This window comes from Mus caroli, unplaced genomic scaffold (genome assembly GCF_978045245.1).
Source record: "Mus caroli unplaced genomic scaffold, Mus_caroli_1 scaffold_20, whole genome shotgun sequence".
Lineage (NCBI taxonomy): Eukaryota > Metazoa > Chordata > Mammalia > Rodentia > Muridae > Mus > Mus caroli.
Window position 1 is genome coordinate 43,346,561 of NW_028227275.1, and position 18,563 is coordinate 43,365,123.

General features: G+C 40.0%; 1 protein-coding gene across 4 annotated transcripts in view; it reads left to right on the forward strand.

Moving 5' to 3' along the window:
* The window catches only part of Pcsk5 (proprotein convertase subtilisin/kexin type 5), a 417,146-nt gene that overhangs the window by 79,348 nt on the left and 319,235 nt on the right, over positions 1-18,563 (forward strand). For all 4 annotated transcript variants that reach the window (XM_021151578.3, XM_029472674.2, XM_021151579.3 and 1 more), the window contains exon 3: positions 10,269-10,382. In XM_021151578.3, the coding sequence (XP_021007237.1) occupies positions 10,269-10,382 (114 nt within the window). The remainder of the gene's footprint in view (positions 1-10,268; positions 10,383-18,563) is intronic.

Consider the following 18,563-nt stretch of genomic DNA (forward strand, 5'->3'; position numbering starts at 1 on the left):
GTGAAAGGCATGTTTCACTGTGACCTTAACCAAAGTTAACTGTCTGCTGACTACTTCAGAGGGTGGTGCTGATGTTCAAGGCTATCACAGTCCCAGGATTTTTGGTTGCAAAATACCCCAGCTCTTCTGCCAAGTACAATGCTAGAATCCAGAAACACACAGAGGGGAATAAAGAGGGAGAGGAGGGAAGGACAGAGGGAGAGAGTGAGGGGGGGATGGGGAAAGAGAATGGATACCCTCATCAGAGATCTTTACCAACCCTCATGTCTCTCATCTCTCTGCAGATGGGGGCGCCATGTATAAAGCTTTGTTCAATGTGTCTAACTCCAGGGATGTCACAAACTTACTTACTTATTAACTTTGAACTCTTTGGCTTCCAGGGAACATGGTACACATTCTGCCTAAAAGTTGTGTGTTTAACATTTTACCAGAACAAGAAAAAAAATGGCATTTTTTTTCCCAACGGGATTTCATTTATAGAACAAGTTATTGTCAGCGGGGCAATGGTTAGTTTTTAATTTTGGTGATTTCCAATCCTGATGAAGATTAAGCAAAGAAAGCCACCAGGTTAGCAGCAGTGCCTTATTTTTAAAAAGAGCAAGACAGATACAAGTAAAACTTCAGCTCCCAAATTCTGAACGTAAACCATTCCTCCTCACTGATCCTTCCACCATGAGCAAAATCACAGCAGTAGGGTCCATGGGAGTCAGAAACAAGAGCCAATGTCATACATATACAAATAACCAGGAGAACCAGATGGCATATGCAACAAGGGTGATTTATTCACAAGGGAAGAGTGTCTCTTTCTGTATTAACAGAACTTTCCTCACCATTGTCTGTGTGGGTTACATGGTATGTTACATGGAGAAGAGAAATGCTGACATAATTTCCCACATTTAACCGGTCACCCCATGCTCTTTGGTTTGAGAAATCAGGAGAATAACCGCCCGTTCCTTTGCCAACATTTGCCTCTTTTTTTATTAATCTCAGCTGAATTGAACAATTTCTCCTCTCTGTGTAACATAAGGCTCTTCTTTGTATTCATTTGGTTGGCATCGAGCTTGAGGGCGTCCAGTTTTCAAATACACATCTGAGACTATCTGGAATGATTTATGCACAAAACTGTGGTGCAGGCCAAAAGGAACCAAAGTCCATTGAGCTAAATTAAAGCTTTGTTTGGAGGAAAAAAATGTCATTCTTGCTGCTATCTAAAAGTTACATCATAGTAAAGATAGAATGAGATATCCCATACTTGCTGTAGGTTTTGAGTGGACAGCATTATCTGCATTGCCTTGCTCTTCAAATTACTTAAAGGATGGTTATTCAAAGACAAACACCTGTAGAATGCGGTCTGGCCACTTTATTTATTTATTTATTTACTTACTTACTTATTTACTTATTTATTTATTTTTTAATGTGTGGTAATCTTGATCCTAGAGCAAAGATGGAGGGAAGCCTGTACTACTCTAATTCAGTTCCCCTATTAAGGAATTTTCCTGAATCAAAAGTGAATTTAACCCTAGGTGGCATTTCACATAGTAAAACTGGTTTTAGGCTCTTTGGAATCCCATTTCCTTTTAATACTTGAACAGTCAAAACTGTGTTCAAATTTCTTCTTAGTTTTCAATTTAATTCTATAGTTTAAAATAGAATGCTATAAAAATACAACTTAAACAAGGCTCTTCAGATCTAGTATTCCTATTCAACAAGTATTTAATGAGTTCACATAATGTTCTTCTCCTCTTTTTTTGGATATTCCATTGTAATCTTAGAATGTGAGGCCTAAAGTGTGCATGTGTGCATTCACGTGTGTGTGTGCACGCGCGCACACACACACACACACACACACACATACACACACACTTGGGGAAGGGAAAGAGTGGGGGGTGGGAGAGTCAAGGCACATTTAATTTTTCTTTTCCTTTTTTTTCTTTTTCTTTTTGTTCACTAGAAGACTTGGCATGACTAGGGATAAGGCAATATGATGGTTAGTTTTGGTTGTTACCTCGACTTATCTGGGAAATAGGAACCTTGGTTGAGGAATCACTTTCATCAGATTGGCTCATGAGCTTGTCTGTGGGACGTTTTCTTGACAGTTGGTTGATGGTGTTGGAGGGCTTAGTTCTCTGTGGGTGATGCCTTCCTTGACCAGATGCCTTACTGAGCTGCAAGAGCCTTGAGCCGATATGCAAGCCAGTAGGCAGTGTTCTCCTGTGCTCTCTGCCTCAGTTTCTGCCTCTAGGTTCCTGGCTTGAGCTCCTGCAGTAAACCCTTTCCCCATTGTTTTTGGTCCTGGTGTTTATCACAGCAACAGAAACTAGTAAATTCTACAAGTCAATGAAACTGTACCAAAGAAAGTATATACTTGAGACAAAAAAAAAAAAAATTGTTTGGTTTTCAATGAATTCTTCAGGAAGCTTAAAGAGTTTTAACCTCAAAGAGAAAGTTAATCTTAAATCTTTTGAGGTGATTCTTCCCAGGAAGTTGATGTCAAGCAAACTTAGTGAATACAAATGTATACAAAAGTGAATATATATATATATATGTATATATATATATGTATATATACATATGTGTGTATATATGTGTGTATATATATATCATAAGTATACATATGTATATATACACAAATATATAATAAGATCATAAGAATGATCTTCCTTACAAATAAAAAAAAATTATTACTTGTCAGTATTATTGCCAGTGGCCAGCATAGGCCATCTTCATTTAGGTACTTGAAATTTAATATTTTATTAATTTTTTATAGTTGTGATATTAGTATTTAATTAAATATAAGTATATTTAATGAAGCATGAATATTTAATGTTAGAATATTAAATTTTCAGTGTTTAAAGTATTCAGTGTTTAGGTGCTAAAGAAATGTGCAGTAATTTTTCCCATCAGTTTAATGCCTCTTCCTATTTGCTTTTAACAGTAGGATTCTGATCATTTTTTTGCTCATTATTTCCTTTCATATTTTTTTCAAATGTGTATTTTATTTGCTGTGAGCTTTGGCTGTGGGCTCATCAATGAACATTAATATGCTGGCAATATCTTTTATTAGTCTGTGAGACTAGCAAGCTATCAGATTCACTGTCTCTGTTCAGGCTTTGTTCAGGGTCTATTCTGAAGTGACTGCTTGTGTCTGTGGTCATTTACCAGTTCTCCATTTCTGAATATTCTTTGGTTTTCTCCATTTATCTGTATTTGTGGTCTTTTATGGCCTTTGAAATACACACTTCTGAGGTGAAGGAAGTGGCTCCATTGCAGATGGAAAAAAGCCCATAGAGGAGTTGATTTTAACAAATGAGGGGCCGGTAATGGAATGTATCCCTAGTATTTTTGCATGCTGTTCATTGTTATCCATGTGCTACTCTCTCATTCGAATACAAAATAATCCATTGCTATGTAGTAGGATTAAGCCTAGACTTCTGGCTTGCTTTTTGCATCCTTTCTGTTAAAACTTTACTACTGTTTTGTTTTTACTAACTAGAAAAAGTTTAGACATATATACCAAGAAAATGGGATAATTCAATGTAAAAACATGTCAGTGCACATCTGTATTTGAGAACCTGTTACCAACCATTCCCTTTGGCACTATGGATACTAACATACAGTTTTCTTTCTCTAAAAGCAGCAAAGAAACCATGCAATTAAAATGCAAACTGGTAAGTACTATGGGAACCTCGAGTTTGGGTAGCACTTTGGTGTTCACCCTCTTGACAATAATACCAATTTGAAAATGCAAGGATAGATTACAAGAGTGTGTGTGTATGTGTTTGTGTGTGTGTGTGTTTCTCTCCCAAAGTATCCAAACTGGTGGTTATGGCACCCCACCAAGCACTAGGATAGTGTCTCCCATATCCCCTCTAATTTTGTTCTTCATTGCCCATGTCTGCCATAGATTAGTTCAGTTCCTCACCACTGATTGCAGAGGGTATCATGCTGCTGGGCTCATGTAAAGAATACACACTACACACAATGAATGCTTAGAGGCAGATTCTCTGAGAATGTCATTTTCCCTCCTCATGGATTTGTAGAGGTGGTAATTCTGTCTTCTCATTTCTAGCACAATGTCCATATCGGCTGTGCTGCGTTGCATCTTTGTCTCATGGCAGAGTGTTTCATACCCATGCCCTTTTTGTCCTAGGCGTTATCTTATAGCTGTTATACTGGTCAAATGGCATGGAACCTGTGATTTGCACTGCAAGCTTGAAAGTATGAGAAATGGCATCAAAACCTCTTTCCTTACGAGCACCCCTAGATATGTAAGATGATTCCTTAGCCTCAACCACAGAGAGGCCCTTGCTTAATTCCTGTTGTGACTATTTGGCCTATTATACAAGAAAGTGCCATTCTGGGGATGCCCTTACTGTGAACTTGCATTTCCTTTCAAGACATATTCCAGTTTGGAGTTTTGAACTGGCCAATGAACTGTATCGAAATGTGCTTCCATGATGTTCGTGTTGCCTTCTCCTTTGTTGTTTATTGGCAAGCGGTCAAATACAGAATGAGTATGTCTTATGGAAGTTGGGCGGAATTATGCAGGCATCTATATTGTATGGATGAGTTAAAGAAGAAAATACACAAATGGACATCATTCTGCTATTTTTGCTTTACCTAGTCACATAGCCTATTGACTTTTCCTGGAGTTCTTTATGCAGCCAGTTTCTTATTATTTAATATTCTATTGAACTATCTGGTCTCCCCAGGAGTCTTTCCCTGTCTGCCTTCCTAAGATAGTCCTCTGCCATAAACACTTGTTACCTCCTTACAGTATTTCCCTTTGCACCATACAGCAGTTTAAAATCGATGCTATAATCTATTTATTTAACCACACTGTCTCATCTCCACTAAAACGAAAACTGCCCAAGGGCAAGAAGGTTTTTTTGTTTGTTTGTTTGTTTACTGATGTTATGTCCTATCTAACACATTACCTGCCACACAGTAAGTGCAGAAGCGGCTACTTCCAAGGAGAAGGACAGTGGACAAAGGAAAGACTTTGAAAATGGGGAGGGCGTTCTCCTGCTTCCATCTGATATAACCAGTAGTTTTTCCTCTTTCCTACCTAAACCAAAGAGACGAAAGGGAAAATAAATTAGATGTGGAGAGGATTGTAAGCAATAGTGGAGTGGACTAAGGTGCAGAAGGGTGACCTGAATTCCTAAAAGTAATGCTATGGATTTTTCCATTAAACCCAATGGTGCAAAACTGGCTTGAATCACACATTTCTAAAATGTTGGCTCTCAAAATGGGCCAATTAAATATACAGTTTTTATGGTAGAGTCAACTTTTTAAGGGTGGTCTATATTGTCTCTATTGCACTAGTTCATGCATACGTTCAATATTTATTTATTATTTTTATTTTGTGTATATGCATGTTTTGATTGTATGCTTATCTGAGTACCATGTGAGTGCCAGGAACCCACAGAGGCCAAAAAGGGCCTCAGATCCCCTGTGGACAGATGGGTATGAGCCACCATGTGGGTATTGGAAATTGAACCTGATCCTCTAAAAGAGCAGGCAGTATTCTTAACCCTTAGGCCATCTCTCTGGTCATATACACAAGCAATATTTATTTCACAACTTCCTTCTAAATGATCTTTAAAATATCCCATATATTCTTGACCAGATGTATTTTTTTATATAAGCCTTCAGTATTTGCAGTTATTGAATAAATTTAAATTACCTGTTCTGAGCAGATTAAGTAAAAATTCTCCATTAAATAAGCCATAACACTTTATTTGCCTACAAGTTGCTTGCTGAAACACAGGCACTGCAAACCATTTGCTATTTTTCTTAAAAAGAATGACAATATTATTTCTGTATTTAATAACTCACTTATAATTTACTCAAAGGGGAAAATATTGAAGATGGTATATCCTTTTTCTGAATACATTGTTTTACAAAATTTCTTTATTCATTTTCACTTGGTAATTCTGATTTCTTTCTTTTGTTCTTTCCTTTCCCTTCCTTCGTTCCTTCCTTCCTTTTATTCTTATTTTTATATTTCAGACAGGGCCTCATTCTGTACTCCTGATTGGCCTGGAACTCTCTTTGTAGACCAGACAGACCTCAAACTCACAGAGATTCACCTGGTTCTGCATCTTGACTGCTGGGATTAAAAGTATACATCATTATATCAGTGTAATTACCATTTGTGACCAGAGTTTCAGAATATTACTGAGATATTTGGACCTGGGAACTGTGTTGGTACTGAGGCATCTTCCTCAAGCATTCTTTGTCATAGGAAACACACACATGCACACCCACTTTTTCTTCTAATCAAGCTAGCTCTATGCATTTTTTTCAAAGTCAGAGAGGGGAAAACAGAGGCCAGAGGACAAACACTTTTATGCTGTCTTCCCTAATTTCACTAGTGTGGACCAAAAAAGGTACAAAGCATGGACTCCCACTAATTCACTGGAAACTGCTCCAGTCAGGGAAATCATGAGAGGTGTGAGTCTGCTTACTGGCAGTCTCTCGTGGAATGACTAGAAAAATCACTTCCCGCTGGGACATCAGCCTCCATTTTCTGTCCCTTTAAACAAAAATTTTGTTCCTTATAAAATAAAGACTAGGGGTATATGGCTAGTGTCCAGAACTAAGAAGAATTGGACCAGGAGACATGACCCTCTCTCTTTCTCTCTCTCTCTCTCTCTGGACATTGTACCCAGAGATCTTACCAGGTGTCTGATGGCTAATGTAACAGATTACTCACAACCTCCATTATATGTGTTACTGTATGCATAGGTTTTTACTGTGTCTTCACTTGTATGTACAGTTTTCATTTGTTATTTCAGTATGTAACTATGCATATTTATGTGTATAAATACACAGTAAAATTTCTCATTGCCATTCCTGTAGATATTGGAGTAGCCATTCATAGAACCGTATAACATTGCATCCACCCATGCGTTATATGATCACCACTCTTAGCTGTACTTACAGTACTAGTAGTATCTTATCAGTCTTTACATTGTATTTGGAAGGGTGACTTCACAGTTCAGTCTTAGGTGGATTTTGTTGTCATATGTCACTGTGTCATCACAATGAATTACTTGACGTAGGCTATTATAAGGCAAAGCTGACCGATCTAGAAATATTTAGTTACTGTGCTTAACTTTTTTATATCTTACATTTAAACAGCTAATTCATTTACAGTTGATTCTGATATTAGATGAACCATGAACATTATATGTTCATTGCTGTTCAAACACACTCATTTGCTGAGTGCTCTGCTTTTCCCCTATAATTTGGCATAGCACCTTTAGTTTGTGCTGTCTTATTATAGATTGGAGGTCAGTTTCTTTCCTTCCTGTTTTAATCATTGATGTGCCTGTTTTAGTCATTAGCTCCACTATATTTTATTACCTAAAGAATTTATATCCTCCTTACTGTTGGGATACATTTTAAAACTGATACTATCCTTTGTTTCCCATTTGCATTTAAGCAATGGTTTATAATATATTTTCCCTTTATAAAACTTCTGACTTCTGTTGGTGATAAACTACCCCATGAATAGGAGCAATACGTTGGCATATTTTGAAATTAATATACAACTTTAGCTGTGCTTATGGGGTAGGGTAGACATCTCATAGTCATCAGTTAATGGGTGTTTGCTTGTCAAGTAGGAGCAGAAGATGGAGATGCTAGGCAGTGAAACTTCAGTGTCCACTCAGCCTGCAGAGGGAGAGGAGGTCTGAGTGAGGGTGGAGATGTCCTGAATCCACTGCACTTTGTAATGGGACTGAAGTGAAGTGTGTGGAGAGAAAGGATGTTATTCTCTTATGGGTTGTGCAGAGTTGGATGAAAATATGTGTTTTCTGTTTGCAGTAAGCTTCATGACAAGAGATAAAAATGTATATAATGTAATGCCTCTGAGTTTTCCTTAGAGAACTTAAGGACAGCCATTGAGGGATGGACGGACAGATGGATGGATGGATGGATGGATGGATAGATGGGTGGATGGGTGGATGGATGGATGGATGGATGGGTAGAAAATAGTTAAGTATGGACATTTCAGTCATAGAGAATTTGGGATCTAAGAGGTGCTTTTCTTGTTCTCTAGCCAAAGGCTTGTGCTCATAAAGCAGCAAGGCAAATTACTTGGAATCTGATGCTACATGCACATACATACCCCACAGGGCCTCTTTTTGAATATAGCAGCCCCGTGGTCAGGTAGACTGACTTAGAGTCAAACACAGTTGCTGGGCTGCAGTGTCACTGTCTAAGCTAGTCCACCATGTAACTAACATTTTTGTTTCGTAAATTTCCAGAAGGGATGCTGTTTTTTAAGATATTTTGTTCTGTTTTAGTACCTCAGTTCATCTAGGAAAATGACTACCATTTAGTTTTCTCTCTCCTACAAACCCATCTGTCTTACTTGGGTACACATACCAGGAAACAAGCATGCATTTACAAGGGGCAACACTATCTGCTTCACCCCAGTAAATTCTCCTAATTTCTAGTGACTAATATCTTAGTCACTAATATCTTAGTGACTAGCAGGTATATGACATTCTGTAATATTTGCACATACATCTTGGCCCTTCAGAATCGATGAAGGTTTTACTTTTGAAAAGTTTTACTTAAATGGATCTGAAGCCTTCTTTGGATTAGCATTTAGATATGAGCCTGCTTAACCTTGTTCAAATGGGATACATAAATAGTAATTTTAGATTTAGTTTGCAAATATAAGTTGCACAGTCAAACTTGTCATAAGTGTGCCTGTGTTGAGAATCCTGTGTCGAGATAATTATATTTTTATGCATCTAAGAATAATAAAATACTTGGTAAATTTCTCTGACAAAAAATGTCTTTCAAAACTTCACATCCATCTCACTCCTCTTCATATTCCCAGAATAGCAACTGCCACTTAATATTTATTGAATGAATAACATAGAGGACTTCATTCCTTAGAAAGATGGTTTAGAACCAAGAAGTTAAATAGTTCATGTAAATAGGTGATCTATACACATGTCCATTCTGGTTTCTCCATTTTGATTGAGAAAGGCACCTTTGTGTCCTTTCTCAATTCTTTAGTCAAGAGATGGTGAATCTTTGTGTGGGCAGATAAGGGATTATAGCCCTGAGCTACATGATGTCCCTACTCCAATTTTGACTTTGTGAAAACAAAGATAAATGGCTAGATAGGAAATTTCAAAATATTGTGACAAAGTTAGCTGTCAAAGGAGCATTCCTCCTCAAGTTGAAGAATGACATCAGTGCTAATCCTGCATTTGAGATGCCCCCTCCTTTTTTCTTTTTTGCCATAATAGTGTGTTTTTTAAAAATATCCTTATATAAGAGCTCTGCCACGAGATTTCAAATGCTGTGTTAAACTCATGGTTGAAGCAAAGGTTGTGGTTAAATGTTAGGGCTTTTCTGGAATGTTGCGGTTTTGAAGTCTAGAGCTGGCAGGGTGCCCATAGCTCAAGAAACCAATTCTGTAGTCTGTGCCAGAGATAAGAGTCGGGCATGCATTTTTTGGTCTACCTAGTAGTGTTCCTCCACCATCCTGTGTTTTTAAAAATCCATGTAGATCTAGTCAGCTGCAGTGGTGTATACCTGTCGTCACAGCATTTAGGTAGCAGAGGCAAGACTGTTTCAAGTTCTAGGCTGGCCCTGGCAAGTTTAAGGCCAGCCAGAGCTACACAGTGAGATGCTGTCTCGAAAAGACAAATGAATGAACAAACAACACCCCCACGCCCCCAAAAAAACTGATGCCAAAATACTTAAGAATATGTTCATAGTAAAGGGAAGAGGCACATGGGTCAAATCCAGTCTGTTTTCTTTATGACGATTTACTTCAACAGCACTGTATCATTCCAGTATACTACTACAAGAGCAGAATGAACAGCTATATCGGGTATGCACTCACAAAGACTGAAATATTTAGTATTGAACCTCTACAGAAAAAGCTTGCCAACTTTTACAATGAATGGAAAAACAGCCTAAAAATTATCCCTGTCACTTTAGAAGAAAATGTGAGTGACATGTTTTCGAAAAAAAAAAATAAAGGCTTAAAAATGGGCTTGGTGTTGAGATAAATTATTGGTCTATAAAAGACTAAAATGTCTGCTTGTATTGAAATAAAAGAGAACTGGCTTTCCAGAGAGTCACATGAACTTGGAGATTTTAATTGTCACGATAAAGTTTGACTTACACAGCATTGACAGAAAACGGGAAATGCTTTGGCCTGCCATTTCTGTTATGTGAACTGTGACAGAGGCTTAGCACTCACCAGATGTCTCTCTTCTCGGAAGGTGGAGTGGATCCAACAGCAAGTGGTGAAAAAAAGAACCAAGAGGGATTATGACCTCAGCCATGCCCAGTCAACCTACTTCAATGATCCCAAGTGGCCAAGTATGTGGTACATGGTAAGTGCGGAGGAAGGCTGACTATAGCCATGTTGTCCAGTTCTGTGGTGTATGAAGACCTTTTTTGCCATTGTGTTCACCTCTGCTAAACTCTGTGCCCTGAGTTCATGATGACACTAAGACTTGCACATCATTGAAATTACTCTGCCAGCAAGTGTCACCTGACTTGTCACCTAATGTGTGTTGGGAAATGTTTGACCCATTAAAGGAAGCCAGTTTAAGTACAAGCATGTCAGTATGGGCAACTCGCTGAGCAAGGTGCTAGTGCACTTGACCTTGCCTTCTTGGGACATGTACCTCTTTAGTGTTAGAGTTTCTGCTTCGTGATTACTGAAACATGACTTGCAACACATTACTCATTCTCCATCATGAATCCATATGTCACCACTTTGCTCTATAAGCTGTAAAAAGCCCTTTTTTTTCTCTTGTCGCTGTTTCTCTTTCTTGAACATTTTTATTGCTAAGTGTTGCCAGGGTGTTTTCCACTGCACTACATTTTATAATCCCTGTCTCGTCTCCACACGTCTCCATCTGATAAAAAGACACACAGCCACAGGATTTCACATGCTTTTCACATGTTTTCCTGGATCCTGGCCTTTCATTCCTGCTGGCTGCTGAGCACCTTGCTCTTCTGCCCTCTGGGTCAGTACTCTGTACTACAGATGTTACACCCAGGACAGCCTCCTCTAGATGCTTGCCCCATTTTCTCTTCTGGCATCAAGATTTTGGCTTCCTGTGTTTTGGGCCCTTCACCCCTGTTGCTCATATCAGCTACTCCTCTGTTGTTGTCATAAAACACCATGAGGAAACGTGTCTTATGGAAGAAAGTTGATTTCAGGTTACAGTTCCAGGGGGAAAGCCCAAAATGGCAGACAGGCTTCGCAACAAACATTGCGGCAGGTGCAGGAAGCACAGAGATCATGTATCAGTCTGAAATGGGAAGCAGAGGGTGAATGAAACTAAGCTTTAAAATGTCTCCCAGTGGCACACTCCCTTTAGCAAGGCTGTAGCTCCTAAAGGACCCATAACATACCCCAAACAGCGCCACCAACTGGAACCTAGTGTTCAAATACACAAGCCTATGGGGATTATCTATCATTCAAACCACCACAATTGTGGGACCCTTCAGCCATTTTGCACTCTGGCCTTTAATGTTGATGATAAAATTGTTCAGTTGTATTGCGGGTTAGCTAAGGGAAGACACTAACTACACTTGGATCTTGATTTGTATCCCTGTAAGAACTCTGGCTGTTGCAGTGCTGGAGATTCAATGCTTATTTGGAGGTGGAGAAATCTGACTGGTATGGCTCCCAACACTCATTTTTTTGGACTTATCTAGAGATGGAAGGTTGTAGAAATATTTAGAATCCCAGCAGAATCTTACATGAGAGCTCTGTTATGTTTAAAGAGAAAAGAAAGGAACCCCGCCCTCCATGTGAACATCAAAGGGACCAGGAATCAGGTAGTGATTTTACCAGGGTCATCTGAGGGGACAGAGACACATGGCAGCTTGCTAGCTCTGAGAGAGAAGGGATGAACCACAGAGGAGGGATGTCAGAATGAGTGTTCGCAGGAGTTATGGGGCTTTGTCTGTTCTGATAACACTGGAGTGGATTTAAGAACTTTAGAAACGAGGTGGAAAGGGTAAAGTGCCTCCATATGACTGAGTGTTTATAAAGCCAGGTGAGGGGATTGTCTTCGCCTTGTCACACTTCTTCTCCCAGGAAAGACACACTTCCTTTGCTTGCCTCCCTGGATAAGAGTAGGACACCACACTCCCTCTTCTTCTCACTGTACTAGTGAGAGAGAATGAGCACTGGGGAAGATGAGAGCTACCACTTCAGCATCATGGAATTCCTGCCTTTGTGTTACTGATACTTTTGATTTTATTTTACATTTATTAATTCTGTCTCTCTGCCTCCATCTGCCTTCTCTCTCTCTCTCTCTCTCTCTCTCTCTCTCTCTCTCTCTCTCTCTCTCTCTCTCTCTCTCTCTCTGTGTGTGTGTGTTTACACTTAACAACAAGGAAATCAAAGGCAACTCATAGAAGTCAGGTTGTTTTCTTCTGTCATATGGGTTTGGGAGTTGTGACTTGGGTTGGGCTGTCAGGTTTGGTAACAACTTTACCTTATAAGACATCACTGGCAAATTGCCTCCTTTTTGACCAAAGCTTATTTGCTGACTGAAGGCTGCCAGTCCTTTTTCCAGAAGAGCTCCTTGTTTTCCACTGGGTTTTCTCAGCCTCTCATGAGAAAGGTTGAGAGAAGAGGTTTGCTGGGGTCCTTTAAAATGCATATACTTGGTAATGATTCTGCTAGGTCACACTTGCTGAATGCTACTGTGTTCTAAGCAATGGACTAAGCACCCTGTGAGCATTTTTCTGTTTTTGAATATACATCTGTATTAACATGAGCTGTGCTATATAAGAATGAAGAATCAAAGGTTCAGGTCCAAGCTCACTCAGCCTGGTAGAATTGAGATGCCATGCTGGTAGGCTGATGCATAGCCTATCAATGAGCAAAGAATCCTACCCCCACCTCTGTGCTATGAGAGATGCTGGGAGAGACGCTAATCCTGCCCATCATGAACTTCTAATATCTTCACAGAGTAGTGGCTGAAAAATCAAGACAGAGCCACAAATGCCATTCAGGATAAACATAGTGCTAGAATACTTCAAAGATTCTTATTAAGTTACTACTGCTCCCATAAAGAAAAGGACAGGAGGCAGATTGTAGACCTAAGATTATCTTTTGGGTATTTTGTGACCAAATGAGAGTCAGGACTCTTAAATCTGTAAAGCTATTCAACACCCCCCCCCATGGCTTCCCTTATTATGCTTGTGCTTGAGTTCCATAAACTCTCCTCTAAATTCTCATGTGACTCGGCCTTGCTCACCCATGTGATTCATCTATTGCTGTATGACAGGAGCCCCAGAGCTGTCTTCATAGCGACTATTATCTTATTGGTTCCTCTGGGCAGAAATCTGTACAGAGCTGATTGGAAGTGGCTGTGCCATCTTCTGCAATGTCTGGGGTTTCCGTTGAAGACCCAAAAGATTGCACAAGAGAGGACAATTCTGCTCTCCAAGTGTTTACTGAGATTCCTGGTGACAATTGGTTCCTCTCCAGAGTGGCCACACCATAAACCTGATTGGGTGTCACTTGGTATTGTTCTAGCTTCCCCCAGGCAAGTAATCAAGTGGTTGTGATGTTACATCTAACCCTGAAAGCCTTAGAGAGTTTTCTCTTTCATTTCTCAGTGTTTCATTTCATTTCATTAGTGAGAAGAGTCAGCCCCAGCTCTGTGCTGCAGAGGACTGCCTCTCAGGTGCGCACAGTAGAGGAGACAAGACTGATTACTGGGCCTACAGAGATGACTGCCAAGGTTCAATGAAAGTTTGGGCAAGAAGCATTACACAGTGCCCGGTACCCGTGTTACATCATAATTATTGTGCTTTGGCTTCTCAGTCACAAAATTAACTTAACTCAGCATAGATAATGTATTCACACCTATGTGTCTTCATATGTGCTGCTTTTTCTTTCCCTACCAGGATCATTTTATTTGTTGCTTTAATAAGGCTTTTAGAGCCTATGGCTAGTGTGCAATCTTCCTGTCACTCCTGATGACATATTAGCGGTCTAGCTAAAGCGCAGATGCATTTCTTTCTTTTCCAAGCACCATCCCATGCTGTAGTGTCTGCTGGCTACTTGGTGAGTCTCCATTGACTCCTGCCTCCAGAACAGTGGTCTGAGACCAATCTTGTCATTTCATATTGGCCACAACAGAGTAGAGATAAAAGGCAGAATGTTTCTTTTAATTTATTTAAAAGCTTTGCCCTAGTTCTTTCCTGCCTTGGAAAATGGTGTACAAAACCACTGTCTAGCTTTGCGGCTTAGCCTCCCTGTATCCAGAAGCATGCGTTTGGAGTGTTGGTGGTGGACATACGGTTGTAAAATTTCTCCTCTACCTTAACAGACCCTGTTCAGGTCCACATTCAGGAATCAGAAGTATCAGTAATAGAATTACCACCCTTTGCCTGTTGCATCAACTTCTGCCTTTCTTCTGGACATAACAGGGCTTGAGGGTAAGTGGCTTTTCTGCCAGATCTTCCGGACAGTCACTTACAGACATGGAGCCACTGGTCCTCAGGCAGTGGCTATAGTTTTGTTTGCAGATTTGATTCTTTGAGAGTCTTGACCCCACCATCAGGCAACTATACCCTCTATTTTAGAATGGAGTGGACCTTGGGCAGTGGGGTTGTTCTAATGGGAATGTGTGGCAAATGCTGAATAAATACAAATTGCATATATGAATGAGCAAACTTGTTATCACTCTGTAGCAGAGAAAATAATTGCCTGCATTTAATGATTTCCCCACGTTACACCAAGTCTTTTGCTAACTCTCTAATGTAGTAGATTATCGCCAGTGTTACAGTGAGTTAGGCATTATTATCATAGCTACTTTATGGATGAGGATATTAAAACCTATAAAAGTTAAGTAAGTTGCTGAAGGTCACCTACTGAGCAGGGACAGAGCTCGGTGTTTCAGCCAATCTCTGCACCTGCAGCACTAGGGATCCAGCCTCTCTCTGCATCTGTAGTTCATAAACTGTCAGTGGAGTCACCTGGAGGGTTTGAGACTGATTATTGCCAATCCTTTCCCCACAGCATTGTCTGAGACATTACATTCCTTATAAGTTCTCTGCTGACGAGATGCTGTTGTCCAGAAGTCTCTGTGAACAACCACCTGTGCAGCCTTATCTTGAATACAAGGTTGTAAGAGCATAGCTTATTTGTATCCCAGTTATCAGACGGAATAAGTATTTTAAAGCATACCGGGTCAGCTTACATTTGCTTTTTCTCACAGCAGTTTCAATTAGAAGATAGCTAAGCAAGGGATATTTTCAATCAGTTCAATTTCAAGTCCAATGAAAATATCTCTTCATGTTAACCTTGCTAAACTATCCTCCCAAGATGCTCCAAAGACAAAACTTACCTGGTAGAAAAGCCATGGAGATTCAGACCCATGTAGTAGAATTGGTTTTAACTTATCTGGCTGAGGTAGTGGACAATTTTAACACTATGAAGGAAGTTTGGTTTGACCGTCAAGACTGTAAGGTTAAGGCAACTCTTCATCAAACATCCGGAAGCACCAGCTTCATAGACCAGAGAGTTCAACAGAGTATTTGTTTCCACACATATATAAGCTTACAGAACCTAGCTGAAGCCCCCTATCCTAATTAGCATCCCTTCATTCCTTCAGGGACATCATTCAGGATAAATTTAATGCATTGTGGGATTCTCCTTTGGTGTGATGTTTCTCTTTGTGGGAGGGATTATCCAGTTGACAGCTTTTGTAATCACCCTAAAAGACATATTCCTACTGTAATTCAACAGTTCGCCTCTTGGTAGATATGAAGGACACAACTTAGAAATTAAACTTGAGTAGAAGTGTAGGTTTCTTTTAGTCATTTAAATATTAATCACCACAGGAAATTGACAAGACACTACATGCTCATTTTTTGCATAATAATTAAGAGTCAGTGATGCTTTTGGAGAATCTCATAGTAAATAACTTTGAAAACATATTCTTTTCTACCCAGGGAAAGGCAAATTCAATTCTAAGAAGTAAAGATAAAGGGAAGGAAAGGGTCGATCAATGGATGCTAAGTTAGAGTTAGGTAGGAGAAAGCAGTTATGTATTCTGAGACAGAAACCCCTGATTGTAGCAAGGATGACACATTGGTCGTTCTGAGAGGCTGAAAGAAAGGATGTGGAGTATTTCTGTCACAGATAGATGATAAATGTTTGAAGACACGTTGGGATAGCATGTGGTCGCCCATACATTTTTAAGTTTTGGTGTGTTAATTAAAAGTAAAACTTGTGGAGAAAGAGAAAAAAAAAGAAAGAAAGAAAGAAAGAAAGAAAGAAAGAAAGAAAGAAAGAAAGAAAGAAAGAAATGGCCTGAATGTTTTGCTTTTTGTTTCTGACACTGGTGGTTGGGATCAGCATCTGAGAACTTCCTGGGATGCATATTGGGTGGCATGTTTAGTGTCTGTCCTTTGAAGACTGATAGTAACAAATGGACTCATGTCTTTGATGCACTGCCTCAGATTTCATGAAAGCTCTCTGGGTGGTTTTTCCAGAATCATATTTGCCGATCAGCAAAGTGAAAATTAGCTGAGTTCTGTCATTATGGAGGGCATATCTGCCAAAAACAATGAACTAGCTAGCATAGTAATTGCTAAAAATGATTTGAAGCCACATGGTTCTTTCTCAGCCAACTGCATAGTGTTCGGTTTGAGGCATTGCTGTTTCTGTGGTTGGCACACATTTTCCTACTGGTTTATACTGTTATTTGACTCTAATAAAATCTGGTGGAGTTTGTGGCGTTATTATCCCAGCAGCTTGGAAATCATCCATTTAAGACCCCTCATTTAGCTGTTTTAATTGAAAATGCAACATGGTGGAAAGTTGCAAGCATGTGGCATGTTCTCAGGCAAGCAAGAGTCATCTGTGAAAGGTACACTCCAGCTTAGCAGGACTGCTGGTAGAGCCACTAACTTGATACCTGGTGTTGCTGCACTAGTTTATACCACTAACTAAGTCTAGGAACTCTCAAAGCATGTTACCCTCCCTGTCAGTACAACCAGGGAAAAGTAACCTACATTAATAGTTTCTTAAGTTTGTGCCTAATTGAATTCATTCCAGTTCTCCATATCATGATGTACTGGACATTGAGTCTGGGGAGAATGCATATCACTGATAGGCCCATGTCTTGATCTCCAGCCAAGAGCTAACCCATGAGCTTCTGACTTCTGTCTTCCATATTATCATAATATTATTACTGAAGCTTAGTAGGAGGTTCCCAAGACCACCCACAAGTTCTGTAAATCCCTAGGAGGGCTCACATGACTCAGAGTGCAGTCACACTCACAGCTATGGTTAACGTCAGTGAGAGAACACCAAGCAAAATCAGCAGATGGAAAAGTCCCATGGGGCAAAGTCCAGAAGAAACCAGGCTCAAGCTTCCAAGAGATTTCCCTTAGTGAGGTGCCAGGAAAGTACTTCATTCTCCCAGAACGGAGTAACACATGGGGCATGGTGTCTGAAAGCTTCAAATTGCTGGTGGGGGTGGGTGGATCACATAGGCCCCTGTGCTTTCTGTGTTCCAAAGTCCCAGCACTCAGAAGGAAAGCAGGTGTTCAGACACACCCAGTACCCAAAGGCTTTAAGTGCTGTAAGCAGTTCTTATCAGGGAATAAGGAGAACACTATCAATATCCAAGGCCCTAGATACCAGCGGTGGGCAACCTTGCAGGATACCTTTTAATGAACTCCAGTCTCAGGCCCGCTGTGTTAAACAGTATTTTTCCCTAAACCAAGTGCATGACCACACACCCTCTGGATTCCTCATCTAACTCTTCTTTTTGAGCTGATAGAACATCTTAGTTCACTCCAGCTAGTCCAAGCCATTCTGCCCTTTCAGTGTCAGTTCTCCTTCCCCACCCCTTCTGCTTTAATCTAAACTATTCCTGGCTCCTAATTAAGGGTCTTGCAATAGCTAAGGATCTGCTTCCCAAGCTCTATATTCTCTGTTCTGTGTCACAGTCAAGATTGATCATTAAAACTCTAAACCAGCCAATGGATGTGAGCACCTCACTTTCCCTTAACATTCTGTGGCAAGAAGAACCAAGTACAAGCTCTTGTTTGTATGGCCTTCACTGTCTGCTACCTCACTGCCATTCACATGCAGACTTCATTTGTCCTGAGTTCCATCTCCCCACAGGTCCTCTGCTTGGATGCTGCTCCCACACCAATTCTCCTGGTTAATTCCAGCCTTGCTGACTTGCCATCCTTCTTATAGAAGCCAGATCTCTTATTGCTTAGGTCAAGTCACTATGCATGTCTCTCTTGGTCTACTTTAACACAATTAAAACATTACAGATCTGTGTGAGCATTAATAAGTACAGTTATGCTCAGGTATAGTCCATAAAGTGAGGAAAAGAAGAAGAAGGAGAAGAAGAAGAAGAAGAAGAAGAAGAAGAAGAAGAAGAAGAAGAAGAAGAAGAAGAAGAAGAAGAAGAAGAAGAAGAAGAAGAAGATCATTATGGAATCCTCATTACCTTAGGCCACTCCTGGTAAGTGGCCCTATTAGAAAGGAATAGAGGAAGGAAGGAAGG